Consider the following 18130-nt stretch of genomic DNA (forward strand, 5'->3'; position numbering starts at 1 on the left):
ATGACTAATTTCCATGCCTCATCTGTATATCTCATGTATAGTAGTACCTCAGGGTTAATGAACAACCATGTATAAGATGTAACTATCTGTGGCCTTAGGAACCGAGATCTTCCTGGTGTGTCTTTGTAAAGAAACAAGACCTTCCTCATGCTTACTGTAGTCTGAAAAAATACCTCTCCAGTCTTGTCTGCTTAGAAAAAACAAAGAAACAAGCGAAGAAAAACCCATCAGCAATACCCAGGTTACAGAAGATGAGAAATGGCCAAACTGCAGGCACTCAGTAGCTAGGGTTTACCTGGTGTAAGTCCTTTCTGGACTGTGCTATGAAAGTTTTGGGTTGATAACAATAAAACCTAAACTTAAAAATATCCCATCTAGATAACAAATTTAAAACAAAACCTTGTAATGTAATCCTCATATTTTGAATGTTTTTCAGGTAATGTATAATTTTGTGTTCTTATTTTGCAAAGTTGCATATCCGACTGAAATGTTCTATTTTTATTTATACTCTTTTGAAGACGTCCTTAGGATGATTTTCTGTCTTCTGTGCTTTTTTCCTCAGGCAAGAATTGCTAAAGAGGATACAACAATGCATTTCCCTGAAAGAACAGTACCAAACATCCTTTCAGAAAATTAGGGAGGCACTAAAGGAAAATCCAAGTGACAGGCAATTTGATTTCAGGTAAATAATTCACTCTAATATTGAATCATATTCATTTATACAAGTTATAAATGAGATATTATATCTGCTGGCTAGCAGAAACGCTGAATACTCAATTAAAATGTAGTATTTATTATAATCAGAACATGACCTTGCAGAGGTTTTTTTTTTATTCAGGAGTAAACCAGAGACAGGTTTTTGCCAGTCACTTGTTGATTTATCAGATGTCCAAGGGGCCTTCAGGCGAATTTATGCATGTGTTAATTTAATATATATATGTTTATGTATGGTCTGAAATCCCAACAAATTTGAGTCATGAATGTAAGTGAAAAGACTCCAGGGGAATTTAATCAGCTTTGGGCTGGGTTGTCTATCACAATACCAAGGGGAGTTTTACCTGCATTGGCACTTAAAGCATGGAGCACTTCTTAGTATTGTGCATTCACATTTTGGTCTCCTGCAAATGTCTTATTTAAAAGAGTAACTCCTATAAAATGTGGTAAAGGCTTTTAATTGACATATATAAGGATTAAGCATTTTCTTGTTTATATCCATTACTTTAAAATGGTTTTTACTTGATTTGTAATTATTACAGCATAGATTTTTTTATGTGAAACTTGGTAGCAGTTCTGGAAGAATATATGTGGGTTTAATATATGTGGTTAAATCTATTACAAATAGATTTGCCTAACAATCCCTCTGTTGCTTTTTTATTGTTAGTCAAAACTATATATTTGGAAAATTTGATACATTCTGTAAACGTTTGGAGAAGATTTCAGACATGAGCAATATTATGGAAAGCCTTTTAGAGCTCCAGCGTATAAAAATAGAAGGTATTGAAGAGATCAGTACTCATTACCAGAGCATTGCTACAAACACCAAATCCAAACGGTATGATGTTCTGGATCACAGAAAAAAAGAGGTATATATATTCAGCACTTGTCTGACAATCACTCCCTTAATTCTATGCTTTTCACGGGAGTTATGCAAAGAAGATTAAATATTATAACAATGCATATAGTATTTTGCCGTAATAATAATACTTTCAGATCTTTTAATACAATTTGAAAGTGTTTGGGTAAATTTGGCTTTTATTTCAAATGTTTTTGTTAATTTGTGATAAACTAGGTTTTGTGTGATAGGTAATGCTACAAACAACTTTTCCTAAACTTGTTTCGAGACGCATATATTTTGAACTGTAGACTGAAAACTAATTCAGACAGGTCAATGCATTAAATACAGTTTATCTAGTTGCAAGAGTTACTCAGTGATACTGAAAATATTTAGTGGAATAGTAAAGGCAGTATTATTGCAAATATAGCAAAGGCACTTAGATGAACATTTTCGGAGGGAGAAGTGAATGATATCACCCCAGCGCTGAGTAGGGTGGTAAAAACTAAAGTGGCTTTTCAAGTGCCTCAGACTCATGTTTTAACACATCCTGCGCATGCTGGAATTGAGCTGCTTTTTTTGAGCTGTAGCCCGCTTGCTTTGCAGGATTGATAGCCTGACAATAGAAGTGCTAGAAATGTTGACTTACTCTCCTGCCTTACTGAACTGTAGCTTGCAACTGTAAGGAACTTTCCTTTAAACATTTAAGTCTAGAATACCTTTGGCTTTCTTCTAACTGGCTGGTGGCTTACATTTCTGTAATACTTGCTGTGTGGTTCTTTTCTGAAGTAGAACATTTACTGGTAACTGGAATTTGAAGGTGTTTAAAAATTACGTGGCTTTTCTACACCTAAATGGTTGGAGCAATGTATATTCTGGACTATCTTTCCAAGCTAGTGGAGTGCTTTCTTCAAGAGGAAGTTTGCATTGAACTCTTTTTGTAGGTCCTCCGTCTTTTAGACTTTCAAGAAAAATTATTACAGATAAATACCCTACTTCTAGTTAGAAGCTGCCGAATTTGGTAGCCCAATCAATAGAGGTGAGGCTGTCACAGTTCCATGTCCCCAGGTCCACTGGGCTGTGAGGCTGAGCGTGTAATTCCCAATAGGCATGCATGCACACATACACACAATACATTTATACACAGGTCTGGCTGCACAGCTTGACACAAAATGAAAGCACAGCAATCACGCAATTACAAACGGTATTAATGGCCTCATCCTGTACCTCTCTGGCTGAGCAGGAGGAAAGCCTGTTAGTGCAAAATATATATACATGGATTCCCCCAGTAGCTAGTCTTACACACTCAGTCTATCCAACAACTGGCCCCTGGATACCCAGGTCTCCCCAGTTCCTGGGCTTACAAACTTCCCCAAGGCCCACAGCCCCACTCCAGTTGCTGGTACTCAGACCTACACACACGCATGCACGCACGCACGCACTATGGGTCCCTCCAGTAACTGGTGTCAGGCAATCAGTCTACCCTCTATCTGACCCCTGGATCCCCTTGCTGTACTGGTTGCTGACACACACACACACACACACATGCAAACAGTTCTTTCTTGTAGCTGGTCCAGGCTTATAACCTTATCAGTAGCTGACCTTCAGACCCTACTGTCTCTCTGGTGGCTGGCTTGGGCCTCCCGGTCCCGCTGGTAGCCAGCTCTTAGACCACTCTGGTCTCTTTAATATCCAGCCCAGACTTATGGCTGCTCCAACGCTTGGTTCTCAAGCCTCTGTCCTATTTGCTGCCTAATCTGGTTTGGTATTCTCTAACCATTATACGTGACACACCCACCCACGCAGTATGCACATGCTCCAGTGTTTCTAGTTGCTATGATCCATGGTTCCTACCCTGGTTGCTGATGCTTAGACCTCAATATGCTCTAGTCTCTCCAGTTGCTGACTTTACAGGTGCACAGGCCCCAGTTGACCCATGGTCTCCATAGAATCATAGAATGGTTTGGGTTGGAAGGGACCTTTAAAGATTATCTAGTCCAACCCCCCTGCCATGGGCAGGGTCATTTTTCACTAGATCAGGTTGCTCAAAGCCCCATCCAACCTGACCTGAAACACTTCCAGGGATGGGGCATCCACAACTTCTCTGGGAAACCTGTTCCAGTGCCTCACCACCCTCAGCGTAAAAAATTTCCTCCTTATGTCCAATCTAAATCAACCCTCTTTTGGGCAGATTTAAAACCATTACCCCTTGTCCTATCTCCACAGGACTTGGTAAAAGTCTCTCTTCATCTTTCTTATAAGCTGCCTTTAAACCCCTTCCACTCCTGTTGCTGGTACGTAGACTCCCATACACACTCATGCACACAGAAGAGAGAACCCTTTCACTCATGAAAATGGTTAGAAATGGAGATAAGTAAGAAGACAAGACAGACTGCGCTGATCAGGTGCAGGGCACGGCCAGACAAGTGTATTGACTACCACCTGTTCACATGTGACCGACTCCTTTTATCCCATCATGCCTCCATTTTTCCACACTTGTTCCTTCCACAAACCACTGATCCCTGCCTTTGCTTCTTCCCTAACTCCCATAATACGTTTTGTATAGTGCCAAAATGCTCTTCCCTGGTAAACTGTAATGGGTCCCTTATCTCCTAGGCAATAACCTCCCTTAGTCTGTAAGGTGCTCTAGGGAGCCTGCCAGTTTGCTCATCCTGATGGGTTTCATACCTGGACAGTGAGCTGAGCGCTCTTCTGTGGCAGTGCTGGGAGTAGCTGGTGAGTGTACTATGTTCTTTCTGGTTAGGTTATTAGATTTCCTCTGCCTGTCCTTGTTCCTCTGTGCTCTTTTGTGTTCATGAAGATGAGGCGTTAATCATATAAGTTAACACTTCTTATTTTTTGTTTGTTTTGCTTAGAATGTAAATGCCTTTGTTACTGGTGTTATCCCTGTTCTCTTGAATTCAGTACTGAACACATGTACTGGGCAGATAAAGCAAATTCCCCAAAAACTTCAGGGAAAGAATTTTGTATGAAATGAAAGCAACACTCTAGATGATTTTTTTTTTCTTTTACCCCTTTCTAGTTTGAAAAAGATTACCTTGAATTTAAGAACCAAATTGCAGCATTGTACGAGTCCATACAGGAATTTGTGGATTCCTGGTTTGAGAAGACTGTAACTGTAAGTAATTTTACAAATGCAAAAATTTTACAAATTCTGGTGCTCAGAAAGGCTGAGTACCCGTTGCTCCTACTGAACTCCTTCATTACTGCCAGTGTCCTGTACTGTGCTGGTGGCTGCCAGAGATAATGTAGGAGGACATCAAGCCTACTACAAGTGTTCTAAAAGTCACTTGCAGAAGTGCTGGAAGATAATGTTCACTGTTACTTGGTGCCAGTTTTATGTTCCATCTTTCCTTACCAATTTTATAGTCCTGTTTTTTTGAAGTTTATTTTCTTTCTTCATCCTTGTGTTCCCCATGCTTCCTGTTGCATTTCTAAGTTATTCCTGTTGGACTGGCAGGAGTAATGAAATAATCCTTGCCATCTGTTACCTTAATGTCAATACTGTTCATTGGTTCAGGCCCTGATCATGATATGAGATGTTAATGAAGCATGAGTAAAGGCATAGGTGTTCTATCACAACTGCTTGCAGAAAAAAAGAGTGATGATTTGAGCGTCAGAAAAAAATTAGATATTCCAGTATACTGTAGTGGTAGCAGTTTCTTGGTTCATACTATGGTAAATATATTCTAAATGGGACGCAATACAGAAGTAAAATTCACTAACTTTTCTGGATGGACTTTTCTGTGTTTCTTAGGAAACAACTTGCAAACTTGCATAACATATTATAAATTAGAAAAACAGTTTATGAACAGTGACTTTCTGAACTATTAGCATCTCCTGAACTAAATGCTCCATCCTCCTTTTTAGACTGAACAGATGCTGGGACTTCTGATGAAACTTGAACAAATAGGAGAAAATCATATTGATCTTAATGAGAAGTATACCATTGTCCTTCAGCAGTACAGCCAAGATCTAGAGTTTGTTCGAAAACTCTACCAGAAGCAAAAAGAAAATCCACCTATACCACGTAATATACCACCAGTAAGAATGAAATAAATGAGAGAGAAAAATGACTTTGCTTCCTGACTGTTTTTAAGTTAACGGAAATATAACCTCATATCTTCTGTGTTTTAGGTAACAGGGAAGATTATGTGGGCGCAGCAGTTATACAGAAAAATTGACCATCCAATGACATTCCTTAAAAAGAAAACCACGCTTTTGAAGGTTGGAAATCAGCAGAGGAGGGTTTATGCTAAGCTTTCAAGCATGTTATTAACAGACACATGATTTATTTTTAAACTCTTAAGCTCACTTTTCTAGCAACTTGTATTCAAGCTCATCCAACAGGATAGGTGTTAACGTTTGCTCCAGGATTTGAATTCCTTTTTGCAGCATTATTATTCTGCAGCTCAGGACAGTTACTTCCCTTGAGACATTAAGCTGATGTCTTAGGCCAGTGCTTTTGTCCCTTCTGGGGCTTGACTCATGTTAATCCTGATAATAGCACTGTTGGCCGTGTACCTGAGCTTAGAGCCTTCTGTCTGCTATGCTCTGTAATGAAGAGGACTGAGATATTTAATCTCAAACACTAGCCACACTTCATGAAAGAGTATAATTTTATAGCTTTCTCAGTGGGACATCAGTGCCTTGTATAGGACATAGTATAGACTTTGTTTTATGGGCAAGACTGGGAGGAAAAATCAGGAAAAGTTATGTTGTTTAGAGCAATTAAATACTTCTTAATAATTGAATTCCTAAATATATTTCTATGTTTCTGTGTCTTACCTTATCTCTAAAATAGCATAACTTAAAGCTTTCTATTTGTTTTGTTTTTCTAATGGTGGTGAGGAAAAGCCTAGTGGAGGGCATTTCTACTATGTTAGACTCATTGAATTGTTTAAAGGATGTTTGCCTTTTTTTTTTTCCTTGAATTGCAGACACTGGAAATGAAAAAGGTTGTTAAGAGCTACAATAAAATGGCTGCAGTTCTTTTGGAATTTGAACTTATTTATCATAGAGCCTGGTGCAGGTTTGCTGACCAGGCTAGAAATGCTCTGTGTGCTTCCTTACTTGTCAGGCACCCAGAAACCAAGGTAAATATGATTTATTCTTTGTATTACTATTGCATTGTTTAGTATTACATATGCTACTTTAATCATACCATGGATAGACAAGCACAGCATTAAAATAATCTTAATAGGGTTGAAAAAATGACTACTCGAATTGGTATTTTTTTTTCCTTTTTGTGTATATTTATGGTACAGACTTCATCATGCCTCTTCTTCATAAAGCTCCTGCCTCATTCAGGGCATAAAAGAGGCAGTACCCAGCAAATACATGTCTATTATTGACTTATCTACATCTTTTTAGATATTGTTTCATGTTTTATTTTCTATGTTAACCAAAATTTTAGTCAAGGAAGGAATTTTTAATTAGATCATGGTCTTTTCTGCAGTGGTCAACATCACTGTGTTGAGTACATTGCAATCATTCATTAATTTGCTTTCAAAAATGCTTGCTGAGACAGAAAATCTTACCATTCGTACTTCACAGATTATTTTTTCTGCTGTAGCGAAGAGAAATTATGGTTAAAATGTGGCATTTTTTGAAGTAATGATTCCCTAATGGACAACTAAAACCTAGTTTTCAAATTTATTTAGCACTTTAATAGCATTTAGTGCCCCAAAAAGTGTAGAGAGATTAACCTTCACAACACTTCTCCCTAGTCTACCAATGGAGAAACTGAGATGAAGAGGCAAATTAGTTTCCACAGAGTGTAGCTGCAGAACTAGAATTAAACTTAGGAAGTCCCAGGAGCCAAGTGGTTAGGGCACACTGAAGGAGTCACAGGAAATTGAAATCAATGTAAGATATTGATTAATACTTTGGAAAATCCAGATATTTGTAGAGGAGGAGGAAGATCTGTTTAGAAACATGAGTATCCATTTTAAAGATCTTCTCTAGTCATCTACATCTTGTTATACGTTCCAGTTATATCATACTACATGTAACCACCAAACTACTGCCTTATTTTCTATTTTTTTTTTTCCCCCTGTACTGCTACATGAAGGAATTACTTGTAAACTTGGATCCAGTCGTCCTGGAAGTACTTTATGAAACAAAATACCTGAAAAAAATGCATTTTGAAGTTCCAGATGCTGCCCTTGGCTTGTGTGCAGATGAAGAACAGATTAAAAGATATCAAATGGAGTGAGTGAACAGGTTTTGGATTTGATTCTCATCTGCAAATGGGAATTCCTAGCTTTGAGTCTGTTGCATATGCTTTTGATTTATTATAATTTTTCTCTTTGATGGAGTTTAATTGAAATTAAATTGCTTTCCCCTGCATTTCCATAGTAATATTGGTAACAAGGAGTTGTTCCTATCTCCACAAATACCTAATTACTAGAAAACGACGACATGCTTTTGTTTTGATACTGCAACAGCTGCTCTGTATGTGGGGCTCCTAGGTACTGCTAAGGCATCTATACACATAGAGATTACACTCCAAAATATTACAGTTAACATCAAAAGCTTTTTTCTGTCAGAAAAACAAGCTGGAATTTACCACTGGATTAAGGCACAACCCAAACATTTGTATAGGTAATACATCACCTAAGTTATAATATGCTCTCTCATGTTGAATATCTGAAATAACTTTTGTTCATTTTAAATAATTTCTTTCTGCTTCTTGTGACAGTACAATTCTGTGCTGGAAGAGTTCTTTTCATTCTCAGGGATGCTGATTATTAATTCTCTAACTCTCTAAGCAAGGACGATAGGTCTTAAAAAAGTCATCCCTTGTGAGGAGTGTCCTTTGGGTAGTTTTTAAATAGAAGTGGACAAAAAGGGACAAAGTTCAAAGAGTTTCATAAACACTTGCTTTCAACCCCTCCTCCCTTTTTCTATTGTTAAAGCTTTCAGTGTTTCACTCTTATAATACAACATTTTTCATTAATTATCTCTGGAGTGTTTTAGGACAAACTAACCTAAAACTTCTAATGTGCAAGGCAAACTCTACGTGCTACAGTCCTCTAAAAAGCAACAGCCCCAACTTTTGCCATCCAAGAGAAACAAAAAAGTACAGAAAATGTTTGCAATAAAAAAAATATACAAACTTACTTTCTATTATAAAAAAGACTTCAGACTGACTCTCCAAGCAAAGGAGGAATATTCAGAGACTAGATTTTTGCTTAAGCAACACTGGAAAAATGGTTCTGGATATATTGCGAATGGGTTATCTCAGTATACCATTTGTAACAGTGATGTTTAGGGTCATGTTTTTAATCTGGCACAGAACACAGCTATTACTTTTTTTGCAGCAGTTCTTATAAGGAACCCATTTTGTATCTTTGACTTCTGAGTTGCATTCGCTTCTAATTCTTGTTTATGCAGCTTCATTGTGTAGCTCCATTTTCATGGAACTATATTGGTAAGTCTTGATCCAGAATTTGGCCTCTTTTTCTTTGGGATTTGGTGTCCTAAGTGGTTTGGATCTTGCTTTTCTTATAAGCAGTGTCATTTCATACCATGTCTTGTGAGATAGGAAGAAGGGAACAAAAATAACGTGTTTTCAATTTCCTGTTTTTTTTAATTGTAATTAATTTTTCTTGGAAGAAAGTTTCTCTAACTTGATCGCAGTCATTTTGCTGGAGGTACTTATTTCCCCAGTCTGGTTCTGATGTTAGTGGGGAGAAAGAGGCTTAGTTTGAGCTAGGAAGAGCTGGGAAGGGTTCTTATTTTTAACATGGGGTCAGAACTTGCAAATCTTATTAACAGAAAACGTATCCAAACTTCTGCATGTTTCAAATACCTGAATTAAGCACATTCTAAACATGTCCATGTCTTGCAGGCTCCAGAATCTGTTGATATATTACAAAGAGCATCTGAATGGGATTCCTGTTATGCTGAAACCACTGATGAAACCTTTCATAGGACAAGTTGAGGATGCCCTTACTCCGGGCCTGATGCAGCTGTCATGGAATTCTCTGAACATCAATAAATGTATGTGGTAGGAGAAGAAGTGGTGAACTGTTGATGCTGTTAGGTGGTATCTGCCAAATATTTCCTTGTTAGTTTTAGGAAGAGCACTCCATCTATACGAGGGGAAAACATGCTTGTAAATCAGTTTTCAGTTGAGGTAGACTGATGTTAGGCTTTCACTTTTCTTCTTCAAAATGAAAAGCAGCAAGATAAACAGGAACAGATGCAGCCTAAATGTGAAAGTGAAATGGGGCATGGGTTTGTGCAGCTGTTCATTTGTGACTCTGCTGTGTGGCACTGGTGCACGGAGCTCTGACCAGTGCTTAAGGCAGGGCTGGTCACCTTTTAGCCTTACTTGACCTTTGCCTGACCAGAGCACAAAAAACCAATGGCAAATGGGTATTTATGTTTGTTTTATAGCTCTAAAATGAATTTTTGTGTTTGGTTTGCATAGTTTAGTAACGCATTGTAAGGAAGGTCTTTACAATATTCTTTATTCATTTAGGTACTCTCTGCACTGTGTTGAGTATCTGAACAGCTATAATTCAGGTTTTAATGGTTCTTTGGATCAGCATTTGCTCTGGTGGAAGGTGGCCTTTTTTGACAAGATAGAGGTTATTTGGCAAGAGTATCTGGGCTACCTCCTGTTTCCTGCTGCTGCAGCTGAAATGGAATCACACCTAGGAATACTTTTCTTGAGTGTATGCATCATATCTTTTTGAAGACGTGCAATGTCTAACGTGCCCAGAATGCATGTTGGACACTTACAAATTAGCCATTGGTTCAGTGTATACAAAATATCTCTGACCTGCCAGCAATGTGCTGAATTCACTATGCATGAGCTTAATGTCCTAAGTGCCTTATTTCCATCTAATATGTAGAAGTATGGGGGCCCATGGTTGCCTTCTAGATTAAAACACAGGAGACAAGGCAAAAAAATGGATTTAGGACTATCTAATTTATATATTAAAAAAAACCCTTAAGGAATTGGTTAGATTATTTGTCCATTTTAGTCAATAAAAAAGACAAGCTCCATCATTAACTTCCTAATAGGAATAAATTATGTTTTCCATTTAAAGCATCAGCAGTTGGACACCACTGTCACACTGCTGTGTCTCAGATATCATAGTGATTTCTTTCTACATGCAGTAAGAAAGAGCATTGGTGATTCAAATGATAGTGTCTGGTAATAACAAATACAAAGACAAAGGGTGTCAGGTGACATATTTCTTTCTTCTTTGCAATGAAAACTATGAAAGACAGGGAAAGAATTTATCCAGTCTATTCAGAAACAGTCGTTTTAACCCATTTTAATAAACACATCTGTTAAAGCACTCAGTTTACCTCTTTCCAAAGTAAGTTAGGTCATATGCATGAAAGAAGATATCTAGCGGTTTAACCAGTATGTAATCTTGGCTGGGGGAATTTTAGCCATTGAATTTATAGGTTGATTACAATTATAAAAGTACTGGATTTCACTGTGTATGTACGTAGGAGGACCAAAATAATTTTTGTACAGTTGTATCCTTTCTGTTTTCCATTGTATTTTGTTGCTTTTTTTCATTACGATGTTCTTTAATACAGAAAAAGAAGATATATTTTGAAGGCTAGTGTACTAGTTATTATAAAATGGTTTCATTTAAAGACTTCAAAGTAGAGCAAGTCCATCATGTTTCTATTTCAGGCCTTAATTGCATATTTCATTGCCATTAAATCCTCATTTTATTGTAATACCTGGAGGGCAGGGGAAGGGGAGGTAAGATTTAAGAGGTCTGTATTTTGCATGATTTGTTTTCATTTTGTTTTTCTTGCTTAGTTATTGAGAATGTCTATAGTACCCTGAGGGAGCTGGACTATGTAGTCAAAGAAGCGGCTGATACCCTGGAATGCAGAATTGAAAGAATTCTGGAGGATATGTCGAACACTGCTCTGATAATTTTGCCAGAAGATGAACCTATAGATGTGCTTTCTTTCCTGGAACAGACAGAAAAGCTTGCTGTCTCTACTGCTCACAAACTGTCTCAGTAGGTTTACTAATTGCAAGGCCATATTTGGGAGGGATTATTTATGTATTACTTTTTTATGCATAGAGAGTTTACTTTTAAAATTCTATTTTAACAGAGTACTAGTCTAAAGCAAAATGATAGTCTCAGGATGCAGTAGAGAAACTCCCAAGTATCTTGAATACAGCAGATGTAAAATTGCATATGTAGTGTTTAGCATTTCATATTTTTCTCCTTATGGCATTCTAATCAGTAACAAGAAAAATGAAGATAGATATGAATGAATGAAGATAGATGAAATCTCATCCCCATGTTAATTGCTTGATTCTTAATGCTAGCTAGCTAATGTAAGACCACCCATTCTCCCAGCGCTGCAAATTTTTTGGCCTATGCTTATTTTCCAGGTTATAGCAGAATAGTTGTTCAGTTCTTCTCCAAAAAGATGTCTATGCTAACTGTGCAAAATAAGATACCTTCTATTTATTTTTTTGTTTTTATTTTACTAATTCTGATTTCACAGATTATCTTACTGCATCATGATAAGCCTGTTTTATGAACTATAGTTGGAAAATAACTTTTTTGTCTTTAATTATTATGAAGTCCGGTTGAATCAGATACAACAGAGTCTGACAAATGGGTTTCTTGATAGTCTGCATGTCTTAATGTCTTACATTCTCTGTATGCCCAAGCAATAGGAACAAACTGAAAAGTCTAAGGGTATTTCCCTGCACATACAGTTCTTCACAGTGCAGTAGGACTTGGGGTGTGTGCCTGGAAAATAACAAAGGGTATTCCTTATGCTTGATTCCCTGTGGGTGACTGTAAGGTTGTTTTTGTAGACAGAGTCAGCAAGTGGAATGCTCTGTGTGTGAACTGGTAGATATTCTTAAGCACAGGCTGAAAGCAGATGCCGGAAGAACTCTGGAGGTAAGACCTCTACAGTGTAAAAAGTAACCTTTTATAATGTAGTCAGATACTCGATATTTCACTTACATGCTGGATAATATAGTTATTTTCCTAAGAATTTCCTTTTAACTCTTCAGGATTCATACTCCTGTATACATCTCGACGTGAAACAGAAAACACGCTGCCAAGAATGCCTGTCCTGTAGTTACTATAATCTGATGGGACAGCTTTGTCAGAAGAATACTGATTCTTTAGTCAGATGTGAGTCTGTCTTTTTCAGATGTTTAATTTTTTAATATCACTTTAAGATTTTTTTCCCACGCTTATTGTGGTAAAAAAAAAAAAACTCACTTAAATATTATATTTATTTAGGCACGAAGATTTCTTTAGAGTCCTTAAGACATCGATTGCGTGTTGGTGACTCTAGGTATCAGATGACCAAGTTTGTAGAGGCACAGAGGGTTCCTTTGTTCAAAGCTGAAATTCAACTGGCTATTCCAAATGTTGTCTTGAGACCAAGTCTTGAAGATATTCAGGTAACGAAATAATTGCACATCTCAGTCATTTATGGTAAAACATTTATAAATGCATTGTTTTAAAACAATGCGTGCAAATTTAATTTGGTATAAGAACTAGAAGAAAGGGAAAAAAAGATCAAAAGTCACGAGTTCATGACATCACTTGGTGCTAAGGTCATGAAGCCACTGATAAGGTTTGTTATGCAGGCCAGTAGAAGGAACTGTTTGCCTAAAAGCTCAGTAACTCAGGTTCACAAACCTCTACTTAGAGGCAAACATTTCAAAGTGGATGCAAAAATAAAAATGAATGCCATTGATACAGCCTGATTTGACTTCCTGGTCTCCTTAAACTCTTCCAGAATATAAAACGATGTTATCAGTTTTAAGTATCATTCATAAATCAGCATTCTGCAGTAGTGAAATGTAAAGAAAAATATTACACGCCCGAGGCCCTAAACTGTGAAAAAAAATTGAACACTCATTTAAACTTATACTAATTCAGCAAAATTCTTACACACATACTTATGATCTCCTATGATGTCTGAAATAATTCACAAAGCAGTAGTTGTTCATGGTGTTGATTTGTAGGCTTTTCATTTAGCATTGTCACTGTCAAAATTGGTAGTTGAATTCTTTCTCAGATTTCATTTGCAGCCTTCATGGTGGTGTCAGTAAGAAATCAGACCACAAAGTGTAATTTTAAAATACCATAGATGGAAGAAGTTATGTAATAACTTACATAGCTGCCTGTATAGATGATAGAATATACCATCACAAATTCAGACAAATGTGTTCAGGCATTCTGATGTGGATGTGAAAACTATTATTATTAATAATAAATAACTAAGTTTATAACCAGTTTAAGGGGAAATAGTACTATAATTAAGTTATGATCCCCAGTAATTAATGATTACTGCTCATAAAGGTCTCTTATGTTCTTGTTTGAAAACCACATGAACATAGAAGGACTGTGATAAAGCTTTATGGAGTACTTTTTCCCCTTACAAAATGTATTTTGGGTGATCTACTTCATGCTTATTAGAATATTTCCTGTAAAGATAGACATATAATTTTTCCATTTTGGTATTGTTTGGAGGATCCCTCCCCCCCCCCCCCCCCCCCCCCCCCCCCCCCCCCCCCCCCCCCCCCCCCCCCCCCCCCCCCCCCCCCCCCCCCCCCCCCCCCCCCCCCCCCCCCCCCCCCCCCCCCCCCCCCCCCCCCCCCCCCCCCCCCCCCCCCCCCCCCCCCCCCCCCCCCCCCCCCCCCCCCCCCCCCCCCCCCCCCCCCCCCCCCCCCCCCCCCCCCCCCCCCCCCCCCCCCCCCCCCCCCCCCCCCCCCCCCCCCCCCCCCCCCCCCCCCCCCCCCCCCCCCCCCCCCCCCCCCCCCCCCCCCCCCCCCCCCCCCCCCCCCCCCCCCCCCCCCCCCCCCCCCCCCCCCCCCCCCCCCCCCCCCCCCCCCCCCCCCCCCCCCCCCCCCCCCCCCCCCCCCCCCCCCCCCCCCCCCCCCCCCCCCCCCCCCCCCCCCCCCCCCCCCCCCCCCCCCCCCCCCCCCCCCCCCCCCCCCCCCCCCCCCCCCCCCCCCCCCCCCCCCCCCCCCCCCCCCCCCCCCCCCCCCCCCCCCCCCCCCCCCCCCCCCCCCCCCCCCCCCCCCCCCCCCCCCCCCCCCCCCCCCCCCCCCCCCCCCCCCCCCCCCCCCCCCCCCCCCCCCCCCCCCCCCCCCCCCCCCCCCCCCCCCCCCCCCCCCCCCCCCCCCCCCCCCCCCCCCCCCCCCCCCCCCCCCCCCCCCCCCCCCCCCCCCCCCCCCCCCCCCCAATTTGTTGTAATCTCTCTGTGTGCTCAAGGTAAATGTTTTGCTATTTTCAGAGTGCTGTAAACAGAGCAGTAAATATTATATTATTGATGGCCAAAGATATCCCCCTGTGGAAATTTGCTTACCTACATCATAAACAGCAGCAGGTGAGTGTTTTATTTTGATTATTTTAATATGTTAGTATTTTGGTTAACATTTCTTAATCTCATAAGAATATATTCTGTACCAATACTTTGACTTGTAATCTGGTGGATCTTACTGTTAAGTGAAAGCCTAGTTTTTGATCTCTATACCAAGTAATTGAACATAAGAGTTCATAAATTTTATATTTGGTGGTTTCTAGTAATAAAATCAAAATTTGCTTTAAAAAAATCTCTTAAATATACTGTTCAAGTATGATGATGATAGTGTATATAATGTGTGAAAACTAACATTATCCATGGGTACTACTAGCTGAGTATAAATTATTATTAGTCTTCCCAGGCAAAAACTGTATTTTAAGTTAAACTTTCAGGCTGCAGACAGCACCTATAATGCTACAGTAAATACAATATAAATATTTTAACTGGCATTTAAATGAGCACTTAAAACCTTGGGGAGGTCTGAGGTATGGATAGAAACTGAAATTTGTTGAAGTACAGAAATGCACAGTAATGCCTTAATTCTTTCCTCTGGTAATGAAATAGAGATCTATGTAGATCGGTGCTGAAAAGTGTCTTGGTAAAAATATCTTCCTATTTGGTCAATCTGACATGAAAAACAGACAGCTCATTTCAATGAAAAAAAACATTCAAGTCCTGCAAATAAATAATAAAAACAATAAACCAGGAGAGAGTGGGTTGAATTCAGTTTCCTCAAGCAGAGTTGTTTGCTTATTTCCAAGCAGCCAATCCCCTACCGCCTACAGGGCCTTTTTTGGCCAACGATGGGTATCGATTGTAATTCTATGCTAAAGAAAGCAGGAAGACCTGAGAAGTTGCGTAGGAGCAGGAAACAGCACAGTTGTACTTGTATACGATGCATATTTGACAGATATCAGAGAGGATTAATAGAGAGCTCCACGTGGCAATTTTTTATAAAATCAGCTTTAACACTAGAGCTACAGTTCTGTAAAAATCCAAGCTAAGAACAGGAGGTCTCCTTGTGGATGAGCACTTTCTATCTGTTCTTAGAAGCACTTATTGTGTGTGCATTATTGGGCATTCTATAATGTAAAAAAATATGGACATAAGTTTTTTCTTGTTTAATTTATACCAGATTGAACAAGCTGTTGCTGTAGAGCTAGGTGATGAGAGCAAACTCACCAGGATGGTGGCACTGAAACCTTTAGATAAACAGATCATCGAGCATAAGGATGTAAACAAAGTGGTGATCCAACTAAATACAATTATTTTATCTCTCAAAACGGAAGCATTGGATCTTCTGAGCAGCTTTTCGGAATTTTCAGGCATCTGGAACAAGGTTAGATACATATTTAATAAAATATGTTGCTGTATTGTGAAATCTTCTAAATAAACTGGTTTGGGTTGCATAAGGAGACTGTGTGCTCAGTAGGAAGCGTTGGTTTCATAGTAGAATCCATATACCAATAGTACCTCCTCTGTCTCCTCTTGTGTTGACCAGAACTTGTCATTCTTTACCAATTAAACCATCTAAGGAAGAAAGCAGAAGAACAAAAAGGTATGTTGGGAGCATGAACAAGCTTATGATCTCATATGCTGATGCATCTTTCCCACAGCATCTTGTCTGCATAGGTTATAAAAAGAATCATTTAGCAGAATCTGAGAAATTGCAGCCTACAAAGCTGTTCCTGAATATTATAATAAATATATATATTTTATATATTATATAATATATATTATATATATTATATAACATACCTATCAAAGGTGCTTTAGTCAGGCTGAGAAACAAGCAATCAAAACAGGAGTAATCTTATCTTTGTAACTGCTCACTATTTTTAACTTCCCCTTCCTAAACCAACTCATAGGTGACCACGTTCTCACAGCTGACTCTTCTGCTGTTCTGCAGTTAGAGTTCAGGCTAAGGCAGGGGATTTTCACCTCTTCATGGCTTCTGGGTTTCCAAATCTTAATGCTTAATTACCTCAGTTCTTGGAGGTATTGTTTGAGCTAATCACATATTGATGGTATGTCTTTTCACCCAGACAAGGCACAATCAGATTGGATGATGCAGTAGCATGATAATGTTTCCTTTTTACTTAGATCTTCTAAAATAGTCAATGAATCTGCCTCCTTAACCTTAAAATTCCTTAGGATTTGGCACTGTTTCCCCCATCTTTATAATTTCTGTAGGACCACTGGGAACTGTCACTGGTAACTCATTATTGGCCAAAGAAGCCGTAGCAGCTTCTCAGGGACCTCACAGTGCAGACTGTAGATGAACATCATTGAGCTGGGCAAAGATCATTTGTCTGTAATTGAACTGAGAATCTAACACATTTATTGAGCTGGTGACACTGAAGTTCTCACCTCTGCAGAGACTGGCCTACCTTATGAAAAGGAAGGATGCTCAGTGCGCTGTTCCCTTTAAACAAGGTTCAACGAGCTAAATGCCCCCTCTTCCCTTAGATCCATCCTTCCCTGCCAAACTGTGTTTGCTCCAAACGGCCAGTCCATTTGTAGCTAGAAACTGCAGTTAAATATACTGTTTCAGGAAGAGTGAAGATGACTGAGTACAATCACTACCATTTAAAGACCTGTTAGAGGACGTGAGCTGCTTTTGGGGGTTTGCAGACAGAAGGAAGACTGGGAAGGAAATATTTCCAGCAAAGTTTTAGCAGCTACATTGTAAATTTTATAGTAATATTTGGATGGATAAGGGATATCCTGATCTGTGTCAGTTTATAAGTTACAGATAGATTTCAAGTGCTTTAAAGAGTACTGTACAAGGAGTAAGAGTCAGGAAAAGCAGTTCAAGTGAAATAATTTGATCTTGATGCTTCTTTATTAAGCTCTGTTAGAGAGGGATCCTTTGTGTTTGCACAGTAGATCAGGCAGCTGGGTCCCCCGTAGGTTACTGTAATACCAATACTAAATAATAATTAAATTAAACTTCTTTTATATAGGATCCAGAGGAAAAAGTGAGGGAATTTACAGATACTAAACCAACAATGGCTGAATTCCAAACTCAAATCAGATACTTTTCTGTAAGTATTTTATCTTTAATAAAAATGAACTATTCAGAGAAATTGTGGTGAAATTAAAAGCTGAACACTTGTGTTTGTCTTAGCAATTAGAAATGCAAATCAGAGAACTGCCAAATCACTGTGTGCTGGAATCAGTGGATATTGCAACAGAATCGTTGAAAATAGC

The 18130-nt window shown here is 39.3% G+C and overlaps 1 protein-coding gene across 1 annotated transcript in view; it reads left to right on the forward strand.

Annotated features, from left to right (window-relative positions):
• Positions 1-18130, forward strand: part of LOC103917741 (dynein heavy chain 5, axonemal-like) — a 174586-nt gene that overhangs the window by 21413 nt on the left and 135043 nt on the right. The window contains 16 exon segments of the mRNA XM_009324931.1: positions 563-682; positions 1382-1583; positions 4596-4691; positions 5444-5617; positions 5711-5800; positions 6514-6669; positions 7647-7786; positions 9429-9580; positions 11376-11583; positions 12402-12489; positions 12606-12729; positions 12841-13004; positions 14849-14941; positions 16053-16256; positions 17884-17964; positions 18048-18130. The exon segment at positions 18048-18130 is cut by the window's right edge and continues 1 nt beyond it. Coding sequence (XP_009323206.1) covers positions 563-682; positions 1382-1583; positions 4596-4691; positions 5444-5617; positions 5711-5800; positions 6514-6669; positions 7647-7786; positions 9429-9580; positions 11376-11583; positions 12402-12489; positions 12606-12729; positions 12841-13004; positions 14849-14941; positions 16053-16256; positions 17884-17964; positions 18048-18130 — 2175 coding nt within the window.

The sequence above is a fragment of the Pygoscelis adeliae genome, unplaced genomic scaffold (assembly GCF_000699105.1).
Source record: "Pygoscelis adeliae isolate BGI_AS28 unplaced genomic scaffold, ASM69910v1 Scaffold135, whole genome shotgun sequence".
Lineage (NCBI taxonomy): Eukaryota > Metazoa > Chordata > Aves > Sphenisciformes > Spheniscidae > Pygoscelis > Pygoscelis adeliae.